Source organism: Patiria miniata, unplaced genomic scaffold (assembly GCF_015706575.1).
Source record: "Patiria miniata isolate m_02_andy unplaced genomic scaffold, ASM1570657v1 HiC_scaffold_7, whole genome shotgun sequence".
NCBI lineage: Eukaryota > Metazoa > Echinodermata > Asteroidea > Valvatida > Asterinidae > Patiria > Patiria miniata.
This window is the reverse complement of record NW_024037074.1, coordinates 20,680,233-20,704,045: the sequence shown is the minus strand read 5'-3', so window position 1 is coordinate 20,704,045 and position 23,813 is coordinate 20,680,233. Positions and strand designations below refer to the sequence as shown.

The 23,813-nt window shown below is 39.7% G+C and overlaps 1 protein-coding gene across 1 annotated transcript in view; it reads left to right on the top strand.

Annotated features, from left to right (window-relative positions):
- LOC119745801 (MYCBP-associated protein-like) overlaps window positions 1-23,813 on the top strand; it is a 114,764-nt gene that overhangs the window by 40,986 nt on the left and 49,965 nt on the right. The window contains exons 10-14 of the mRNA XM_038222409.1: window positions 1,559-1,683; window positions 2,588-2,697; window positions 3,432-3,657; window positions 8,585-8,848; window positions 15,620-15,766. Coding sequence (XP_038078337.1) covers window positions 1,559-1,683; window positions 2,588-2,697; window positions 3,432-3,657; window positions 8,585-8,848; window positions 15,620-15,766 — 872 coding nt within the window. The remainder of the gene's footprint in view (window positions 1-1,558; window positions 1,684-2,587; window positions 2,698-3,431; window positions 3,658-8,584; window positions 8,849-15,619; window positions 15,767-23,813) is intronic.

The window sequence follows — 23,813 nt, the reverse complement described above, 5'->3', positions numbered from 1 at the left end:
TATAAATATTAAAAAAATCATAAAAAAATCTACCGATGACGTCATCGTGACGTCACTTCGGACTTTGCATACTAGTACCATTATCTACCTACCCACCAAGTTTCATGACGATCGGATGTTTCCTTATATGTGTTTTGAAAAATCACATTTTTGATGACGTCATGATGACGTCATACACTTTTCAAAATCATGTGCAAATACCTATTACCTAACGAACCAAATACCAAAAGAATTTTGAATTTTTCATGTTGCATTCGTGAGATATGGCTTCAAGGTCCAAAAATTCAAATATTCACATTAAATCGCATGATGACATCATCACGACGTCACATCATTTTTTACCTACAACAGATCCCGGTCTACCCGCATACCAAGTTTCAACCCGATGAAAGGATGTGTGCAATTTTTGAAGCAGAATAAAATTATAAATATTTTTAAAAATCATAAAAAAATCAAACGATGACATCATCGTGACGTCACTTCGGACTTTGCATACTAGTACCATTATCTACCTACCCACCAAGTTTCATGACGAACGGACCTTGCCTTATATGTGTTTTGAAAAATCACATTTTGATGACGTCATGATGACGTCACTCATTTTTCAACATTTTGTGCAATTACCTATTACCTAACAAACCGAATACAAGAAGAATTTTGAATTTTGCATTTTGCGTTCTTGAGAAATGGTTAAAAGGTCCAAAAATTCAAATATTCATATAAAATCGCATGATGACATCATCATGACGTCACCTCATTTTGTTTTATACCTATAACACATCCCAGTCTACCCACATACCAAGTTTCAACCCAATCGGACTTACAGTTCTGTAGATGTGATGACGTCAGGTGACTGCTGATGACGTAATCATGACGTCACTCTTCAGGACACAACTTTGCCATAAGGACAATGCATATGCTTAATTTGAATGATGTATGACAAAGATGCCAAAAAAGGCGTGTACTAAAATCGTGTACAAAGTCTATGGGATTTTGCATGGAACAAAAAGAAGAAAGTAGGGAGAAAAAAAAATCAGAACAAAAACAAAGGCTTTTTCGCAAATTTGCGAAAAAGCCAAAAATGTAACTGGTTGCACAAAACAAATACACAAATCTACACAAATGAAGCTATCCTGGTAAATCTGACATTTACACACAAAAAACTTATGAAACTGAATACATTTATAGAATACTGAAATGTAAAAGAAAATGCAGTTCACGCCAAAAGTCTTATGTAACGGTATCTTCTCTTCAGCTGTATTGTTGGACTCTCTTCCCATCTGGTATCATGCACTGAGGTTGGTCTTCATTACAGCATCTATTGTCAGACCATAACGCTGTACTCTTGAGAAAAGAGGAAAGGCCATGGTATGCGGGCTGCAAGGTACTGTAAGAAATGAATCTTGGGGAATGGGCTGTTTCCTGTAGGGAAATATTGCAAATGTAGTAATGCTCTACGGATAAGTTCTCACTAGCAGAATTAGTTCACACTACTGAAGGAGAGAAATTATATGCATTGTCCTGTATTTAGAAACTGATTGCTTTATCTCTCCTTTAGGAGCTAAGTTGGATTCCTCGAGACCAGGAACTCCTGTAAGTTATCCTTGGCACCAGTCTAAGTATCTAAAGGAGCGGAGACAGCAGCTTAACAAAGTCATGCAGAATTTAGATCCATACATACCTGTAAGTTTTATTGAGTTTTTTTTTTTTTGACACGGCTCAAACCTGATGCTTGAGTTTAGCCCATCGAGTTGGCCGGGGTTTCAGAAATTAAAGATTTTAGAATGGGACTACTTCTTTTGAGAAATATTTTTATCACTCTATTTATCTTATTTTTTTTTAGTTGGGTTCCTTGTTGTGTCATGAATTGTCTCAATAAGAAAATCTACTTGACAGGGTATATGGAACTCAAATTGCATGGGGAGAGAGCCTTTGATATTATTGTGTTGACTACTTTCCCTCTCTAGGTTGACCTTATATCAACTCTAGAGCCATACAAATCATGCTGAGGTCATGTCTACTATGTCTTCAAAGTAACGCTATGTATTTTTTAAAGCACTATCGAAGGAATGATACAATAATAATTGTTATTCAACAAGAAATTGATTGATTTTTAAATCTGCCATGTTTTGCAACCCTCTGTCCGATTTTGTTCCCAATTTCCTGACACCACCTTGCTTGACTTCTGGACCAAATTTTATTATCCTTGAATTATGCACCGGATGTCCATAGCAGATTTCATTACAGTAATTGTACCCTGAGTGAAAACAATTTGAAGCTCTTTAAAAAAAAATAACAGGAAAGGTTGCAGTCGCAATGCTAAAAATCGTACTACACGTATATTATGCATAATACGGACTGCCGTCTTGATGGTGTCATTTGAGCGTGCTCCTAGGATTCTTGGTAATTCCAATTTGTGATCTAGTCAGGGTTCACACTTCCCGAAAAAATACCTAAATTACTGGGTGCGTGTAGTTCGTTGCCGCCACTTACTTTGAAATTTAGGGTCAATCTGCTTGCCTATTATGCATGTGTACTCATTTGTTGAATCAATCTATTTTGTCTTTTTGTATTTCTAACTTATTAGGAGCTGAACAAGTTGCAGATTATCGGAAGAAGCAATCCTTATGAGTTGCAAATGGATAAGCCATCCTGTGAAAATAAGATTCCAGAGACAACGGGCTTAAATCCAGATGTGTAAGCTTCTTGTGTTCTAAATCTTTCAATGTTTATTGACAAAAATGGCAAACGTTTGCCATGTTGGAAGGTTTGTTCAAAACGTGTGAAGCAATTGCTTCTTTGACGTGTTTGAATTAACGCATATCATACAACATTTTACAAAATCTCAAATCTTACTCAGTTGTAATGTAATTGGGAACCTGAATTTGCAAATGTAGGACGCCACAGCAATTGGTTCTGCAAATTTAGTAAGTACAGGTAGAACACATTTTAGCAGTAAATATAAATGTAAATGTATTGTGATGTCACATTCTTTTCAAATTTGCATTCACATTAAGAAAGAATTTGGCTTAAAAATAAAACCTACATAAACCATGACTTGAACCCGCTATCTGTGTTCTTATTATCACAAGTCTTGACTTGTGCTCTCAAATGTTCTGAGATTGCACTGGTTGTTATGTACCTAGTTTTCAAAAACACAGTTCATACCTAGCTGTGCATTATGTGAATATATAAGCTAATCCCATTTAGATGTTATAAGGATACCACATGCTGGCCAGTTTCTGACTATATCTGAGAGACATATGGAGGCTGTATGGTACTGTTTAAGACTTCTTGACTTGTCCTCTCTATCATCATAAGTTGAAAACAAAAACCTTATGTCCTTACTGACCTAATTCCATTAATAATATGATTTAAAGATTTAATTCAATGAGAGAGTAATTTTGTCAAAATTCTGTTTGATGTTACAGAAATCCAGCTTCGTTGGATAATGAAGTGAACGATAAAGGACATACCTTGGGACCATCCTTACAGTTTGATAACTTCATGGCTGCTTGGAGTGGTGATAGCCACAGTAACAAAGGCCTTGTGGCACATGGAGCAAGAGTCACTTTCGAAGTGTATGCTGGTGAAAGAATCACCTCCTATTTGAATCTGGTAAACAAAGGCACAACTACTGTCTACTATGATTGGAAAGTAAGTAATCACAATATTTTTAGTGTTTGGAAATGTAACAGTTGTTGTCTTGTTTGAATATTGCAGTGAAATGAATGGATTTATATGTACATGTACACATGGACATGAAAGTATCAAAATAACTCTTCAAGTTGCTTAATGCAATTATATACATGAATATCACCAAAAACAACCACCACCGATTTATATTCATGTCCAATACATTGCTTGCCATGTGAAAATGCCTGAACCAAGCAGACACTATAAATCGGATCTCTGTTACAGTCCTTCATTTTTAAGGAGCGCGATCGCGCAGGCGCTCCTACTGCGCTCCTCGACTGTCTCGAAGGAGCGCGAAAAATAGAGCTCCTCAGAAATCCAAAAGAGGGCTCGTCAAACACGGGAAGTTTAAAAATAAGAAGTGATAAAAACGCAAAGGATTTTAAGTCTTAAGCTACACGTATTTTTCGTTGGTATAATGCCCAAACTCACGTTAATATGCCGCTGGACATCGCTAAAAATGAACGAACACCGAGCTCGTACGTACTGTTATAAGATCGTGTGTGTACAGCGGTTGTATACTGTGCGTGCACAATCTGCATATCGCATAGAGCTGCATGAAAACACGTGGGCCCGTACGTACGTGCGAGTGCAGCAATGACTGGTTCCCGCTGCGCCGCTCACTAAATCCCAATGAAGGCATGATGAAAATGCGGTAACCAGTCAATGTAATAGTCACGCGCGGTGCAATGCACTGCCTGCCGTACAGTGTTTTGCGTGCAGGCCGGACGGAATAGACATCGTAAAAATGCCAAGAAAATAACGATTGAGAAGGACGATCTTTGCAAGCTTATTCACAAAACTTGATATTTCTTGTCTGTGTATGTATTTCCCGTGTTCGTGAATTTATTTTGAGGAAGTTTTACTGGTATGTGAAGTGAAACGATGCAGCGTGTTTCACCGAAATCCTATACCGTGAAACGAGTCTCATTGCCGGCCCACCACACACAGTGCATCACAAACGCTCGTACTAGTGCGAAGTTCAGACGTTGTTAGCCAGTTTCTCGTCGTGACTAGCATTGTGTATATGGCATACTTGACCTGCATTTTCCATTATTTTTAAGATTATCGACGGCAGATAGTTTCGATAAAACTTAAGGCAAGTTTGTGTCATTTTGAGGCCCTTTTTGTATAGCTTTCGTAGAGCAATTGAAATAGTTCAGGCTGAAAATTTCATATAATTTTAACAAATCTGAAAGCAAATTTTCAGTTGCTTTATGTGCCGTTTATTAACTCTCCATTTTCCAAGTATAATCAAGAGATGAACCAACTGACAACTGTATTAAAAAATGAAAGCCTAAGCAGTAGTCAAACCTTTTATTAATCTCCATTTAGTTAGTTTTTTTAAAATAAATTTTACCTTGTCTTACAGTAACAAAAACGAAAAAAGTAATGCAACTTGAGCACATGTTATTATGCAAAGACTAATAATAATGCAGCCCCTTGAATAAATCCTTATATTCAAAATAAAACAAAAACAATGGTAACCCGTCCTTTTACCGCTGTATATCCGTAGATTTTAAGGAGAGCGATTTGCTCTCCTCAAATATTTGAGGAGAGCGATTTATAGCTCTCCTGGATTTTCTTTAAATGAAGGACTGCTGTTACCATTCGGCATCCTCCTTTTTTTCATTGGGCTTCATGTTACTACCTAATCAGATGTTTCAGACCTTATTTCAAACACTGGGGCGGATTGCAATAAGCAGTCTTAAAGCTGTCCATAGGCCTTTTCACACTGTCCAAATTCTCCGGGTTGGAAGCTGTTCCAACCCCGAGATTTTGTTCAACTCTTTTCCCACTTCTAAAATGTCAACCTGGTTCTGACCCGGGTAGCATGCTCTAGCCGGATCTAAATCAACCCTGGCAGGGACCTGGTGTGCGCTCAGAAAGTGTTACAATGTAACTAAACTGTCCCACATGTGTATGTACATACACATAGCACAATAGCTTGTGATGCACAACTCGTAACTTTTTTCAAAGCCGTTATTCTCGAATTGAGGTCGCGGAAGTTTTGCGACGCACTACTGACTTTCTCACGGCATATCTTTGGAATTAATTGAGCTACAGACATAAAGTTGGTATAATTAGAAAGCTACAGTGTTGCTCTTTTACATGGTATATAAAATTTAAAAAGTCAAGGCTTGGGGTTATTCCTTTGAAATGTATATCATCTTCAATGCTAAGTTGATTTGATGACCTATTTAGTGAGCACTGTGTGCCTCTTCCACTCTTGAAAAAGGGATGTGCAAAATCATGACAAAAAGTATACACTTTTTACAATTAATTCTTAATGCTGTCTTGTTTCTACAAACGTTATTTAAGCTTTTGTTCTACATGTTTATAAAACATGTATATTAGTCGAAAGACCAATTCTAAAAAAATCTGTGTTCACTTTGTTCAATCATGCAGTGAATCCTGCACACGATTATGAGCTCGAATGCACTTGCCATAGATGATAGTAGCACCTTCAATGACGTCCCATTTAATAATACCCGCACAAAAATGATCTATTCTGTGAAAATGATTTTTAACATTTTGTTTTTATTCCTGGAAAGGATCATCAAAGGTCTCGTCTTTACTCTGTAGTCGTTTAAAGGAAATCTGTCAGTTCAACATGACCGTTTTTTGGCCAAATTTGTGAACATGATAAAAGTCAAAAGGGTTTATCTCAAACAGTAGTATCATTGTATCACAGTCTGGTGCCTGGCAGAACAAGTTGGCCGTAATGTTGTTCATAACTATGACCTCATAACCATGTGGTAGGCATGTTCCAGAGTACATGTACATGTACCATGGAAACAGGAGTGCGAATTTATGAATAGGTTTCTGCAATCCAATGTGACAACAATATGAATATCCAATCTGTACGTCCTGTACAAAAGGCAAAACCAGCAGCAAACATTGTCTACTTACGTTATGAACAAATCACTGTGTTCATTTACACATGTATTTACAGCGAATTGCTGAGCTGGAGTCTATGAACATGCTTGTATTCTGAGGAAAAAAGTTAGTGTCAGGCGTGGGCCGGCCAAATACCATACGGCCTCAATGAGCCAGTAAATTTTTCTTTGAAGCTGCAAATCGCTTTGTGGATGAAGAAAAATGAAATAGGTCCATTAGGCAATTGCCTGAACTGATCGCCAGATTTCTCTGCCGTGGTTTACAGAGTGACACTTTGCCACATTGCTTCTTCTTCGCCAACTAAGTTCTGCATAATTAGTGTAGTGTCTTACATGTACAATGTATGTTAATTTTCTAAAATCGTTAGCAATTAAGGTAAAATATTAGGAATTCTGGGGTTTGGCATTACATTTGGATTGACGCATAAGTAAAATCATGATCACCATGCTAGCCTGTTATACGACTGTATGTATTGTACATTCATTGTTGACAAATGTAACGTGTGGTATTGTGACATATGTAATGTATGTATATCGCAAGAATGGCAAATTCTTCTGACCCTTGGGCAACAACCTTCTGGCCTCCCTGAATGTGACCTATCAAACCTGGTACTGGGTGAATCAAAAATGCGGAACCCAAACCCCTAAAATTATATTTCATATTTTAAAAATAATATGTAGCACCAAAATAATTATGACTGGCAAGCCAATTTCATAAGCTACTTTTAGATGAAAAAAAAACCCTCCATCTCCATTTAAACACAGTAACCCTATTGTTTGCCTAACCAGGGTTATTAATAAAGGAATTGTGTATTACAGTTGTTGATAGTTGGTGAAACAAGTATTCTGTGTCATTTTCTTTGTTGTTCCAAACAATAAGAATACACAATAAATTGCTTTTTGTGGACAAAAGAGGTTTAGGGTCATTGCGTTTAAATGGTGATATTCTTTGAACGGATTGAGCAATTTCAGTAATTTTATCATCTTAAGGTAGCTAATATGAAGTTGGCTTTCCAGTCATTATTATTTTTGGTGCTACAGATTGTTTTAAAGATGAAATATAATTTTGGGGGTTTGGGTTCCGCTTTTTGGACTCGCCCTGTACAGAATGATGAATTTACCATGTTTTGTTTCAATTGGAAGATACAAGTTTTTGCTCCTTAAAAAATTCATATAAAATGACACAGTGACACAAATTATTGTGGGGGCAATTTATATTGTGCAGTTCACAATCGTGCACTGAGTACATGAAGGCCTACAGTGCAGTGCATTTGTGTTGTGCATGGTCATCAAAAAACTGGCCCAATTTAGTGCCCTTGATTGTTTGCTACCGGTAGTTACGTATTTCAAAAAGTCTGGGTCACAAGTAATCGACACAGTTTTTTCATTTGAGAAGAAAATCATTTTGGCCTTGCTTATAGGCCTATTCATTTCCAGTATTGATTAAAGCCATCCAATTATGAGCAAAAGCTGTCAATGTCACAATAGCATCATGTACAATGCATACCAAGCAGGTGAATGTTCCCTGTGGGGAATCAAGGATAACAGTACGTGTGTTCGAAGCAAACATTTTGAGAAGAAAAAGTTTGATTTTGAGGACCACATTTTGAACCCCGAAACAAAAACTCCAACTTTAATGGTTACTAGTTCTGTGCAAGTTTATACAGTGATCTTTTATATCTGTATAATCAATTCAGCGTAAATATGTTTTAGAGCCCAAAAAAGCACATTCTAGTCAGAATTGCTCCTTTAATCCACTTACCCTAGCACAGCATAGTATACTTCCTCCTGTGTTACTTCAGCCTGCCTATTGACCAAGTATAAAGACTTGAAATACTTTACATGTACTTACAAGTTTTTTGTGTGCAGCCTATGGCCTAATACTTCCAGTATTGGAAGGGACTTTACTCATTTCTCATCTGACCCTTTCACAAACTTATATCGTCAGACAAGCACTGATTTTGTCGTGTGAATGTATTCTTCCACAGAAAATTCCCAAAATTAACCCATTCGAGGGATGTGCCTCTCCCAAAGTACAGCACTTTTACTTCAACACAAGCAGTGGAGTTCTGTTACCAGGTGAGAGCCTCAAGTTCCCGTTTGTCTTCAAGTCACCAAATGCTGGCATCTTTTCTGAGACATGGCAGTTGGACACAAGACCAGTTTTGTGCGGTGGTGCTGTTTTGCAAGTAACACTGCGTGGAATAGCTCTTCAGGAAGACAAAAATAAAAGACAGCGGTACCAAATTGAGGTAGAGTACATTGCTTATTCATCAGTATTTTTCATTTTGTGGGATTGTTTATCTGTTTACGAATATAAGGTTGCTGGGTGAATCCTGGCACGGTTACACTTTTGCCACATCTAGGCAAGTATCGGTAACTCTCTCCCTATTGGTCACCCACCCTCTAATGGTCACCCACTCTCTATTGCATGTATACCGTCGGCTTCACACTGCAAACGTGGCAATTGCCTGAACTTCCAAGATTTCTCCTCCCTGGTTCAGAGAGTGACACTTTACCACATTGCGGCCACGGGCGTCGCTACGTTGGGGGGGGGGGGGGTCGCACCCCCCACTAGTCAGTTTTGTCACTAAAATTATGGTGCTGTTGGCAAAATAGAAAATGTAGAATGAAGGAGGGGGATGGAAGAGGGAAGGAGAAAAAAGAGTGAATGTACATAATAAACACTGCTGCTCAAAACCCTGCAAAGCAAATTTCATGATGGCACCCCCCCCCTTCAAAATGGTATAGCGACGCCTGTGTTATTGTTATTATTAAACAAAAAGAATCAGGAAGAGTGGGAAAAGTGCAAGCACTATAAGTTGCTTTACAGCAACCCCCGCACACCTGAAGCGTCGGTGAAGAAAACAAGTAACAAGACAGCAATCATGATCGACTAAAAACGATGATGCAAGCCGGCACATACAGCTCGGGGACATGATCAGGCCTTGAATTTGGGAATTTTTAGGGCAAGGCCATTTTGGCCTTGAATGAAGCAAAATTATAGAGGGCACTAAGTGCAGTAGGAAGGGCACAAAGGCCAAATAATATCTGTCTTTATTTTTGTGTTGCGGTTTGTCGTTGTCATCGTCATTTTACCTCCAAATTCCCCTCAAAATTTAGAAACCCTTCCCTCTATCTATAAGCTACCTGCAAGTTCTTAATATGGATTAAAATGGATTTTGTCAAATGGATTTTGTCAATGAGACAGATATGAGATGATGCAGCAGATGACCAAACTGGAGCACAATTAATACTCAAGAAGTGGAGGGACGAAGCACTGGAAACAGCTAGCACAGATGGACACATCGTTGAATATTGTATAGGCCTTCCTCATCATCCCAAGTTTGCGAGAAGGGGAACTGACAAGAGATTGAATATGACACTCAAAGGTTAATTTCAGATCATACTTGACACCCAAGATTTTTAATTCATCGCAACCATTACATTGAGAATTGAACCGTCAAGGAATAGATCACCGTGTGGTGGATCGTGAGATGCACAAGCTACTTAACTTCAATGTGTTCAACTTCATGTTCCACTTGTTGCACCATCTACACATGCTACAAAGATCATCATTTAATGGATTCGCAGACGGCATGATGCGACTGAGGTGAATCAACTATCGCATCAGAGTTACATCCTCAGTTGTACGTTTAATTCTTAGCGATCTTGAACAGGTCGATTGTGTAAATGTTGAACAACAAAGGTCCAAGAACACTTCCTTGAGGAACGCCTGAATGGACATTGTGTCAGTCACAGAAGCTGCCATCGACACATTCACGATGTGTCTGTCTCCTCAGAAATTGAGTCAACACTGACAGCACTGATACGCTGACCCCGACACTCCGTAACTTCCACAGTAATCCCTCATGATTGACTCGATCAAAGGCAGCCAACAGGTCCAATTGGACAACCCTCAAATCATGACAATAATCAAGAGCTGACTGTACTTTGTAAGAGATTGTGAGGAGAGAAAATCTGTTGTACCAAGATTCTTGCGATAAGCAAACTGGTGGGATGACAACAAACTCGATCATTCCAGAAAGCGGGAGAGACGAGTAGACACCAGGTGCTCAAAAACTTTGGAAAGTATTGGTGTGATGAATATTGGCCAATAGTTGGAGACGCTTGGTGAAGGAGACCCTTTATAGGGATTGGCAGGCGTAGGGGTAAACCCCAACCCCACCCCCAACCCCCCAACCCCAGCTCTGTCAACAATTTTTTTTTCATAGAAATTACTTAAAAGTAAAGTAAAACTATTCTGGTAATAACGTCTGCCTTTGCACAAAATTCTGACAGGCAATTTTTTGTTTGTTTTGGTATTTGTACACTTTTCTGTAACATAATGTTAATAATCGTTGGATTTGAACAGCGCCCCATTGCAATTATGGGATGAGCCCCCCAGCCCTTCCCACCCCCACCTTTTGATTTTCGGAGGCCAAGAGTCCGGAGAAAAAAAAATGTCTACATTTCAGAATTTTTGGGTGATGAAACATCATCCCCCCCCCCCTGCAAAAATTCCTGGATCCGCCCCTGATTGGAGTGATGTTAGCTACCCTCCAACACATCGGAAAAGATCCAGATGGCATGAGGCGTCTAAACACAGCACTCAGCTTGGGAGCAGCACTCTGGAGGTTTCTTTGAGGAACAATGGAAACCGAAACATCCAAAGAGGATCAGTCCCGCCATTAGGATGAAGTGCATTCAGCAGCTTTTCCACTTCTCTGGATCTGAAGGCAACATTGGTGAATTTTGGCTCTACATCGACTTTGTCATCAAGCTGTATTTGTGTTCGGCTGAGCTTAGAGTCAAAGTGAGTCATCAAAAGATCAGCATTACCCTTTGGATTTGTCACAAGCTCCCCACCACCAAAAAGCAAGGGAGGAAGAGATGGGCTTTATCCAAAAAAGCCGACTTCAATGTGGACCACCACTTGTGACGATCAGAATAGTTTGACATCTTTCTACGAATGAAACTAACGTGATCTCTCTGAGCATCGCGGTACGTTTTTTCCACAAAAGACCTTGCGTGGATACATTTTTCACAAGACTCCCTGGAACTGGTGTCTCTTGCAGCTCTACATTCCTTTGAAAACCAGGCCTTATCTTGAAGGGGTAAGAGACTATTTTCATGGGATTGCTCTGAGAAATGATAGTCATAATTTGCTCATTGTCCTTTACATTATTTTGCTGCTCAGTGTCCATGACGACCCTTCCGCAGTTTCTGCCAATTGGGAAATCATCACTATTATCAGACCAGTGTAACCCCACCCCACGATCCTTTGTGGATGGGGGGGGGGGGGGGGGGCCCACATTCATATTCGATTGGCTGTGTCCTTGGTAAAGTACATTAGTAAGTCTGTGTGGGAATGCCTTAATCCATCACTCTTTTGGCAAATGAGATATGCTACAGGCTCGCCACTCACCAGCCATCACCCAGTGGCAGTTCCCATATGCTGTCTTCTATCAGAGTGAAGCAGCTGTGCAACATTTTGATTGGACATCATTATGCCTCCTACTGGTTGCAAGGCTGTCACACTCCACCAGTCCTTGATGTTCCAATCATCCTTGGATTACACTGCTGCCCCCAACCACAGGCTGGCTAGCAGCAGTCAATGTATCCCAAATAACCGATGGGCTATTTGACCCATTTCCCTTGGTATTGGGTCTAGCTATCCTCTGACCGTTGATACTGCTAGTCAGATGTTGTTTCAGGGTTTTTGAAAAGGAGTACCACTCAGACAGTATTGCAGAGGCACAATTTCCCGTGCCTATTTCACCCTCGGTTCAGTTTGGTCTCTTGCCTGGTACCAAGTTTGCATCATGTACCCCAAATGAGGGTATTGTCCAGGAGGATACAGCAAAACAACGGTGGACTCTCACATGTACTGGCAGGGCAGGCCCATTCCCTGACCCCTGCTTCGCAAATTAGAATTTATCAAAGGACAAAACCATTAGTTTCTACATCTGCTCCTGTTTTTCAAAGTGCCCTTACTTTCCCTGATTTCCCCTCCTGAGTTTCAAGAAAAATCCAGGAAGTCCGGGTCAGAACTGTCGCTTGGCGAATATTGCCACATATAGCAGCTTTCCTGGTAATTATTTCTCTGTGATTTGGCTGCCCATGCACATGTCATTTGGGCCTGGTTTTATACCCCCAACTCACCCTTCATTTGTCATGGGTCCTTGCGCTGGTTTTTACACCAACTCGGGCCCCTTAGAGCCCCTCAGTATGGCTGCTCTCCTGGACATCTCCTTTGGTGACGACTTTCTTGCTTGACTTTCTTACTGCAGAGCCAGCTCAGCGTAACTTATAACCCAACGTTTCAATCCTTCAGAACCAGGTTGTGTATCTTGCACCCCATGGCTCTCCTCTCATGGAAAACAAGTCATCTGTGATTTCTGACCATTTTGATACCGAAATTCAAGCTTCTCTCATCCATTTCAGATGAGGAACTTAGGGTCTGTGGCTACCTAATGTGGCGGTGTCCGTCAGATTCTGTGGGAAGGTACTGTGGGAAGGTACTGTGGGAAATTAATCTTAGCAAATGAATAGCGCTCTTTAGGGGATATTGCGTTAAGTAATAATGCTCTATGGGTAAGTACTCGCTAGTAGGAGATATTGCTTTATAATAATGCTCTAAGTACCGGTAATAATGCTCTTTTAAGTAATAATAAGGTAAGTTGTTGCGGAAGCACCATGTGGCAAAATATCTTTTGTGAGTACATGTATGTATGGTTCTGAAAAGAACCGGAGGGTACTCAACGTTTCGGACAGCATACACTGCCCATGGTCAGGAGACTGAGGGATTCCAACGGTAAAGTGGGTTTATATGGTGCCTGGAAGCGATAAAACGTGAGAGGGATGCAAACCAAGGGATGTGGGATGCAGGCAGTGAAGCGTGAGAAGGATGCAAACTGAGGGTGCTCATGCAGGCCAAGGGGATGCTGGAAGATCAATGAGGCATGTCATTCTGAAGGAAGGGAGCGAAGGGGAAGGTTGCCAAGGGTATAGGTGACCCATAGGCTGGAGAAGTTGTCCTAGAGTATAGGAGACCCATTGGACTGGGAGGTGAGGATGGGGTGCCAGATGTCGCTGATGGAGAAACCCATGTCTTGGGGAACCGTGTTGTGTTTGAAGCTTTCGATGGCTTCTCTGATGCGGCGGGGGTACTAGCGTTCGGTGCTGGTGATGAGTTCTGACTGGTTCCAGTTGATCTGATAGTCTTCGGTGTGGGATTTAATATTAAATATTATTTTTCCTCAGTAGGTGCATTACAATCTGTTTAAAGGTGGGTCAAAAATGTTGCCAAACAGCATCAAAACTATCCATCCGGTGTGTCACAACTCTGAGGGGGTGTATAGATTCCACCAAAGGATGACCCACTGTTGGACAATGACACACCATTCCTGGGGGTCATAGGGTGCGTCATACAATTGATAGGTGCACTGTTTATGTTAAACAAACACAGTCAGTGTCATGTAATTTTTGTAATGTTCATATTTTTATTTAAACTTTTAAGAATTGTGGACATTAGTGTATTGTCATAATTCATCCTGGCTGGCAATTGACTCTAAAATTGTACGCCCAGTGCACATGTTATATGTCCCCACTAGTTTGCATGTAGCCTATGCACTATGCAAAAACTGTTGATTAAATACGAATTGGAAATAATTTGGCCTTGGTGTCCATTCACTTGGCCTCGGTGCCCTTTGAATGTTTGACAACACTAAGGCTAATGTGGCCTGCCCCCTATTTTCTTAGTGTCAAGGCCTTATAGTTGATACAAATAATTGTCCATTCAACCATGAATCATGTTAGTTACCGTAATTTTCGGAATATAAGCCGTGGCTTATACGTTGAATTTGACCGTGAAAATGTTTACTGCTGCTTATACACAGGGCGGCTTATACACCGAGCCTTGAAGAATAAAAATGAGATTCAAATGTGTATATTTAATGTACTGGTACAAAAAAAAGATTCAATTAAGAAAGCCATTAACAAACCGAAAGCACGTCCCACGAAAATATACCAAGCGGTAAAAATGGCAGGCTGGCAGGCTGGCTGGCCATGCATGAGTGAAAGCTGTCTTTGACAACCAGCCGACTGTACCTGATACTGCATGCATGCCATGCTGCATGCATTCCCCATGGACCACACCATTTGTGGTAATAAAGGGGTGTACTTTCTTGGGAACAATAATTACCAATATGTTAGCTGTTTAAAAAAAGAAAAAAGAACAACTAATACTTTTTATGGAGTTCAAAACATTTATTCAATAATCAGTTGTTCAACGTCACAATATAATTTTTTTCTTGAAATGTATTCAAGAAACGATGTTAAACTCAAAACAGGGGGTAAATCACCCCTTACAAAATGAATGGATTCATCCATAAAAATGTCAGCATCGTGTTGACTGTTTTCAAAGAAAGTTACGATCGAAACTTGAAGTTTTGACGTTACTATTCGTTAGTGATCACAACAATTTGATAAGTTTTGTCGTAAAAGCGGACCTTTTTATTCTTAGGACAAACAAGTCAGCATCTGGTGCCACAAAGCAAGATTTGTAGCGCTGCAGTCAGACGACACATGGGTGGGTTGCATTCTCTCTCAAGTGCTGTGAGAAAATGTTGTCATTCGCGCCGGCGCAGGCTGCCGGGCCATGCTCTAACTTTTAGGCCGGGTACCGGACTGGCCAGCCGGCAGCAATTCCCGGTGTTGATTTCTCATCATCAATTTCCATATTTGTTTGTAAGAGTATCGACTGTAAATGATTTGATATAACTTTTGTGGCCCTTTTTATAGCTTTCATAGTGTAAATGGAACCTGTCAGAGCATTTTGACTAGAATTTGGAGGTCTTACAAAATTAAAACTGCTGCGGTCGGTGCGGCTTATACGCCGGTGCGGCTTATACGCCGACTTCAAATCTGAATTTGCAGATTTTTGCGTGCTGCGGCTTATACTCCGCACGGCTTATATTCCGAAAATTACAGTAATAACTGTATGTTGTATTGACTTTCAGCAAGATCTGTTTACTAAGCAAGCAGTGTTGACAGCTCAACGCATCCTAGATGAGTTAATTGATGGGATACGTACACCAGAAAGACCATGTTCACCAGTGGATGCTTACATAACTCAAGAGGAGTTATTCCAGCAACACAACAAAGGAGTAAGTCTATTTTAATTTATTGCAAGATTAACATTGAGTTATTTTGATATTTGATTTGAAAAAGTTTGCAAAGCAATCAAGAACCTTTCCAACATTTGAAGAAAAAAATGATCAAATAAAAAAGTACATTACCTGGTGTCTTTTCACCTGCTGTTTTTTAATAAGCTGTTTACCTTAATTATATGGTCATCTAGATTCACTTTCTGTGTGTTGCTTATAAACAGGCTAAAAAGGGGCTGTCCTGTGCTGTTATGGGCATTACAGCTACTTCCGGCTGCTTTGGCCACAAAAGTAGCCGCTACATTTAAGATAGTGTTTTGTAGTCGACATTTTTATATTTACAAATTACAGTCGAGCACAATTATTACGAGCACGGTTGGGACAAGAACACAGTTACCACAAGCATATTTCATCAGTCCCGACCAAAATGTTTTTATTTCTATTGGAGAAAATTGGCTTAATAAGAGCTGTGTTAGCAAGAAAACACGGATATAGTCCGAGCATTTTTATTAGCCCTGTTGTGTAAAAAAACGTTGTTATCAATGTCTTTACAACAAATACAATTTGAAAGCTCCTGTTTCAGTTACCCAATCCCTGTAAATCCTGAAGAAAGGTGCCAATAATTATCGTGCTAAGGCTAATGTGCTCTTTAATCTGCGCTGCAGTTTTAAGAACGCCTGGTAAGCCCTAGCTGTGTGTGGTGTCCTGCTGGCAGAGCTTTTACAGCGAGTGTTGTGCATGCAGATTTTGTACCGCCAGAGGGACTTTCATTACAATGAAATGAAATGAAGCCAATAGAAGGGTTTTTAGTGCAAACTAACAACGGGTAAACCTGGCTTTCGTTTGAACAGAATGCTACCCAAGGTTTGGTGCAATTAAACAATTGAACAAAACGATCCCACTGCCTCTGACTTAATTTCTTTTGTAACAGCAAGTCCGAGTTTTTTTTTCCTAATGGGGCGCAGTACAATCATGGGCGCAGTACAATCAAGTCAACTATCCAAGTTCAAGTTCAAAATTAAAGCTTAAAAGTTAAATACATTCAAAGCTACATACTGAAAATTAACCAGATTTACAAAAAAAATGACCAACGAGCAAAGTAACTAACCCACTGACTGATCAGCCGGCAAGATAAGTCTTAAGACATGATTTACAAACAGTCAGGGAATTTAATTCCTGTAAGTTGGTAACTTGTTCCATAGTAGACTTGACTCAAGTCAGAATTGCTTTAAGTTGATATCTTAAAACAAACAATGAAACAAATCACAAAAATCCCTTACTTTACATCCGCACGACAAGGTACACTTCAGCATGCATTCCACTTCAGTGCCGTAACAATGCGAGCACACTGTAAGTACATTGTACAACATGCATATTGTACTGATTATACACGTGCATACATGTACAGACCATGTGTATAACAAAAAGTTCATAGTTCTTGTCTTGGTGGGTGTTCTATGGTGACTCCGGCGATGAGCAGCAGGAGAAGGGTCCTCCCGTTAGTACGGTCAGCATACGCCGTACTCGTGAGTTCACGCACATTGGATCAGTACCTCCGTGAAGTGACGTCAGGGTCCAGAAACTCAGACCGAAGTCTCTTGTCCGACGAAGTCGCCAAATAGTCCGTGGGACGAGAGGCCAAAAACGCTTTAGTTTTCAAGATACGCAATCTGGTCCCCCGAAATTTATAAAACTTAAATGTAGATTATGATGTACCATATCTAAAAAACTTTGTTCCCCGATCCACAGTTTGTTTAATGAGAAAATCTGGGATAAAAACGCCTAAAATGTTGCATGAGAAAAAAAACATAAGAAACAGCGCCCTCTATTGGCACAGTCAGAAACCTTTTGTCACGCAATGAGCGCTTGCCAGATAATACTTCTTTCAAGTTCCATTTGAAGATCATTACAGATCAAATTCGTCTATTAAGCTGTTGCCGAATGGCAGCATTCAGAAATCGAATTCGTTGTATATAAATCAATTAGACGAATTTCTTTGCTAATAAGGTTGGTGTAGACTAGACGAAAACGTGTACTTGTTGTTTGAATCGCTTGAACTGAATTTTTTAAATTGTCACACAAAAGATGAAATTAAACATCAGAAGTGCACTAAGTCGATGGTGATGGACGAATATGAATATTAGAAATGGTGAATTCGAATGATAAACATTTTAAAATAGCCGGGAAAACCTATATAATCTAATTTAATCCATTTATTAAATTTTTTTTGGGGGGGGATTTAAACCTGCACAGTTGTTACTCACACAAGAAGAATGGTATTTTGATTACATGGTTTGTTCAATCTGTACTGAAAGAGCATTACTTGTTAATTTTCAACTAACCAAACAAGATTATGAGCACATGTACACGTTATAGGCCGATTAGATGAGTTGTTGTATAACATATCAAAAGTCTCATCAAATTGAAGGACCCACTTTTTTGTTTGCAAACGTTTTTAAGAAGAGAAAATTAATGTATATTCCCCTGTTTGGAAGCTGTGAGTGGCAGCAGAACTGCAATTTGTTTCAGCTGAAACCGTTTTACCAATTTTATTATTAGCTGTTTCGGTGTACACACCGAAACAGCTCTTGTTTTCGTTAAGATTTTTTTTTTTTCTTTTTCTTTTTAGCTGTTTCGGTGACACACCGAAACAGCTCTTGTTTTCGTTAAGATTTTTTTTTTTCTTTGTTCTTATTTTTTTTCTCCTTTTTCAGACTTTTTCTCCATAGGTGTAGCACACGTTTCTTCTACCCATACACTTTGGCACTTTCGTAAATCTGATCGACTTCTGACTTGGCACACACTTAGATCACCACCCACAGATGGTCCTAGAAGAAATTCATGATCGTGACGTCATCAGGTGTCGGGTTACGTCACATTAAAGATGCACTTTTCCCCATATGTTTTGTACACGTTTTAAACCACTCCACTTTGGCCACTTCGTAAATCTGATCGACCTCAGACTTGATACATACTTAGACCACCACCCACAGATGGTCCTACAAGAAATTCGTGATCGTGACATCATTAGGTGTCAGGTTACGTCACATTAAAGATGCATTTTTCGCCGTAGGTTTTGTACACGTTTTAAAACATTATACTTTGGCACTTTCGGAAATCCGATCAACATTAGACTTCGTACACACTTAGATTACTACGTACAGATGATCCTAGCAGAAATTCGTGATCGTGACATCATCAGGTGTAAGGCTACTTCACATTAAAGATGCATTTTTCCCCATAGGTTTTGTACACGTTTTTCTTCAATTCATACTTTGGCACGATATGTCTGATTGACTTTTCTCTTGGTAGATGACATTCGAAGTGACTTCATCAAGTGTTCATCACGTGCACAGAGTATTTCAAATATCCGAAACAGCTTGTGTTTGTCCACAAACACATTTCTAGTTTTTTTTTTTTTTTCTCCTTTTTCAGACTTTTTCCCATAGGTTTAACACACGTTTCTTCTGGCAGTCCACTTTGCCACTTTTATAAAACCGATTGATTTCAGACTTGGTACATACTGAGACCACCACCCACAGATGGTCCTAGAAGAAATTTGTGATCGTGACGTCATCAGGTGTCAGGTTACGTTACATTAAAGATGCATTTTTCCCCATATGTTTTGTACACGTTTTAAAACACTCCAGTTTGGTATCTTCGTAAATCCAATCGACTTTAAACTTAATTTATAATTAGACTACCACCCACAAATGGTCCTAGAAGAAATTCGTGATCGTGACGTCATCAAGAGTCAGGTTACGTCACATTAAAGATGCTTATTTCCCCATAGGGTTTGTACATGTTTTAAAACGCTCCATTTCGGCACTTTCGTAAATCTGATCGACGTTACACTTGGTACACACTTAGACCATCACCCACAAATGGTCCTTGAAGAAATTCGTGATCATGACGTCATCAGGTGTCACGTTACTTCACATTAAAGATGCACATTTTCCCCATAGGTTTTGTACACGTTTTAAAACGCTTCACTTTTTGGCACTTTCGTAAATTTGATCGACTTTATACTTGGTACACACTTAGACAACCACCCACAGATGGTCCTAGAAGAAATTCGTGATCGTGACGTCATCAGGTGTTTGGTTACATCACATTAAAGATGCATTTTTCCCCATAGGGTTTGTACACGTTTTAAAACAAAGTACCTTAAATCGTCACGTGTCATACCTAACACTTTCTGTCATCGTCTCATCATATCGGTTGTTTCGTTTCAGCTAAATAACTGATTGAGTTGTAACTTCTTGTTATAGTGTCATACGTGAATTTAATAGTGACATCATGACGATGTCGTCACAAGTCGACGTCTCTCCAAACAGCCGAAACAGCTGTGTTTGTACACAAACACCTCTAGTTTTGAATATTGTTTTAAAAACTGATTCATTTTTTGTTGTTGCTCCATCCATTCTGTGAAACCACAAATCACCCAATGGCCCACCTGCTTCATTTTTTGAGGCTGCATCAGATTTGTATTACTTTTTAAAATTTCAGGAATAACACTTTTTAAATATGTTTCAGAAGATCAGATGCTCCACCAGATGCCACACACTTATATTATTTTTGAAAACATGTTACCCTGAGATAAGAGTTCAAAAAATTATTCTGATCTGTGGTTTAACCATACCAATCGATGTTCAGCTAATACATAACAATGTTAACGTACATGCCCCGACCTTAAATTTAAAACGTGATCATTTCATGTTGAACAAAACTGTAACGAAGATATTTTGGTATCCCGATGAGAAATAACAAAAATCTAGAAATATAATATGAAAGAAGTGTCATCTAGCAAGCACTCATTGGCCGAGTTTGGGCGGGTCTTGTTATTGACACGGGTATATCATTATTGCAAACATCGACGGATAGGTGTGTGAGATCCTGTTCCGAGTGCAGTGTTCGTGGGTCATGTTCCCGCTGTTCGAGCGCGAGAACAATAATAAATACTTGCGTCAACTTCAGAACAGACTGCCGGAACTCGGAGTCGGACAGCCATTGCGTGAGAAAAAGGTTTCTGACTGTGTCAATAGGGGGCGCTGTTTCTTATGTTTTTCTCATGTAGAATTTTTACCGTTTTTATCCCAGATTTTCTCATTCCCGAACAAACTGTGGATCGGGGAACAAAGTTTTATAAAATTCGGCAAACCAGACCGCGTGGCGAGTGAAAAAAAGGCCTCGTCCCACGGACTAAAACCAAACCAGGCAGCACCTTATGTGGTGCAAACTCCAACATGCTTGAAGCTCCAATCTGCAGTCCAGTCGACGAGCGACACAGGGGAGATCATCAGACAGCAGACTCCCGGTCTTGGTCTTCAGGCATGTGCCCTGGGAAAAACTCCCCAACAGCCGGCATTGGGCACAGTCGTGAAACTCACGGTCCTCTCCGTCCGATGGTATGGGATGAAAGGCACACCCCAAAGTTCGACGATCCACTTTATACGGGGACGAACATTCCAGGCACACCCAATGCATGCCGTAAATTCTGACTTCTCGCTCTCCAAGTTTGACAATTGTTCATGCTCGCCCCAATTGGGTTAATCTGCTCGCCCCTTTGCATAGTTTAAACTGTTTAAGACATGTTCTAGTCACTATTTTGTTTAACAAGAAAACAAATATTATGTAATACAGTTTTAAATGCCACCAAATAAATAATACATTACTACAACTCTGGAATAAAATCATAACAGTGTTCATTATTTTCAGTAGGTATGGAAGGCTGGATAACATTTGTAGATTTGAAACACATTCTGGTGATAATCCTCAGACATATGGGTTGCCTTACCCCATTCCTGGCTTTGTTGTAAAGCCTCTGTTTTCTCCTAATGTCTCTTTTGACAGAGCTGTTCACCCAAGGAAAGGAGAAGCGTCTAGAGCTCAGCTTCGATAGTGTAATTCTATCTATATAGCTGAAAAGAGCTTCTTTTAAACTATCAAACAAGCTGTCAATGGTACTTGCGTCCAGTATGTCTGGAGTGACAGAACTGTTGAAGTTGGTTAAGATCAGCTGTTCTCGGATTGATACTAAAATGAACACAGTATTCAAATGTTGTTCAAAACAAAAGGGAATTTTTGGATATGGTTGTGGTTAACCAAGATGTTGAGATCCATTGATATCACCACGTGTTGTGGGTAGAAGCCAATCACAGCGAAAATTAATCTCCAAAGACTGTACAAACTTGGAGCAAACGAGCGACTGACCAAGTCTGCGTTGCTGCATCACTTGAAAATAACATGTACATGTACATTATTAACATGATGGGCGGGATTCGACGCATGAGGGCTCGTGTTATACTGTACGGACATACGTATGTATGGGCTATGCGTGGATTTACTATAGGCACAGACCGAGCGCAACCCAGACTTGGCCCAAGTCTAGTTCCATAGCTGTGGTACCATCTTGCAGATGTCGATCACAGGGACGCACGGTGAACACGTAAGGAAATCACATTTTCTACCCCCAAAAAATGGTCAACATTACAAAAAATGAGGTCATTAGAATTAAGAGAAGTGTGATTTTGGTTGAAAAAAGTTGTTTTGGATTGATCAAAACACATCTATAATTTGATCAAAACTAAAGAGAGGCCTACACTTCCCAATTGCTGGCAGGATCTTTATCACTTCATGTCAAGCACATACGATTGAAACCAGTCCCACGTGCTAAACGTGACGGCTAAGTTGCCTCTTTTCCTGCCTTAAAGGAAACATGCAGCGGAAATTCAGCTCACCTTGTTTTCATGCACATTACTGTGTTGCAACAATATATACAAGATTTTAATACTTGTTTTAATTGAAGTGACAAGAAAGTGGTAATTTTTCAATTATTTGCAAATCCTTTCATCAAATGTAAGAGGGCGCTATGTCAAATATTGCATGTGAACAGTACAAAAACTAGTCCTTCAAAACTTACCCCAAAAAAAAGTTTTGAAGAAATATTTGCCACTACTATTGTCCCAACAAGATGTTTAACATGATAAACAAGTAAAAAGTGGAACTCCAAGAAAATGAAGAAAGTTTGATATATATTTGTACACAAAGCTATGGAGACACTACTGTTCTGCCTTGAATGACATCACGCGTTGGCTCGTGAATGTGGAAATTTTCATTAGCATAAAAACTAAAATGTTGTACAATACATGTACTTATGTGCAGAAGTGGGTAGCAGTATGGTGGACGTGCTTGATTGTGTCTGGAGTCAATCTCAGCCGCCCACTCTGTCCAGTTTGGTGGTGTTTTGTTTGTTTTCCTTATTTTATCACTTCTCTTTCATCGTTATTTTATTTATTACACATTACAATTCATAATACATTTACAAACATTTAATAATTTGCAACAAACATTGTAAAAGGCTTGAAGCTGTATACCAATAACGTACATGTGTTCATACAAAAACAATAAACACACATACACGGCGTGCGGATAACTTGTGCTCCGTGCATAAATGGGAAAATCATTCGATGCATAATACGAGGTATGGGATAAAACAACGGTTTTTTTTATAGTCCTCTTGAGCTGTAATTAACAGTGTTTGACTATAGACTTGTTTACTGTTATTCAGTGTTTCAATTGAAAACACTTAACTGTAATACAGTTATGCGCCCCTCGGGTGTTCAAAACGTCATATCCCACATCACCGCAGTCAACAATTGTTTTATTATACCTCTGTCTTGGATTCGTTAGATTGTGAAGTAAAAATCAGGAAAACAAACGGCAGAAAACAAACAGCAGGAGTGCATGTTGTGTGCTCGAAGCAGCTGATCGTCTGCTTGTTCGCTGCTCCCACTCGTGTGTGAAAATATGGTGAAAATAGTGTGGGTACCAACGATACCAGCGTTTCACACCCTACGCACCGTACGTACAGAGTCATATAGCACACTCCCTGTGGGATATCACGTACGCGATGACCCACAGGGAGTGTGCCATGACTTTTGTAAACTTAACTTCTAGGCCAATGAAAATACAGTTTTCAAGACAGAGGTACCGGTATAACAACATAAACTAGCTGATTTGTCAAATGAGTGAGTATTGAGTGAGT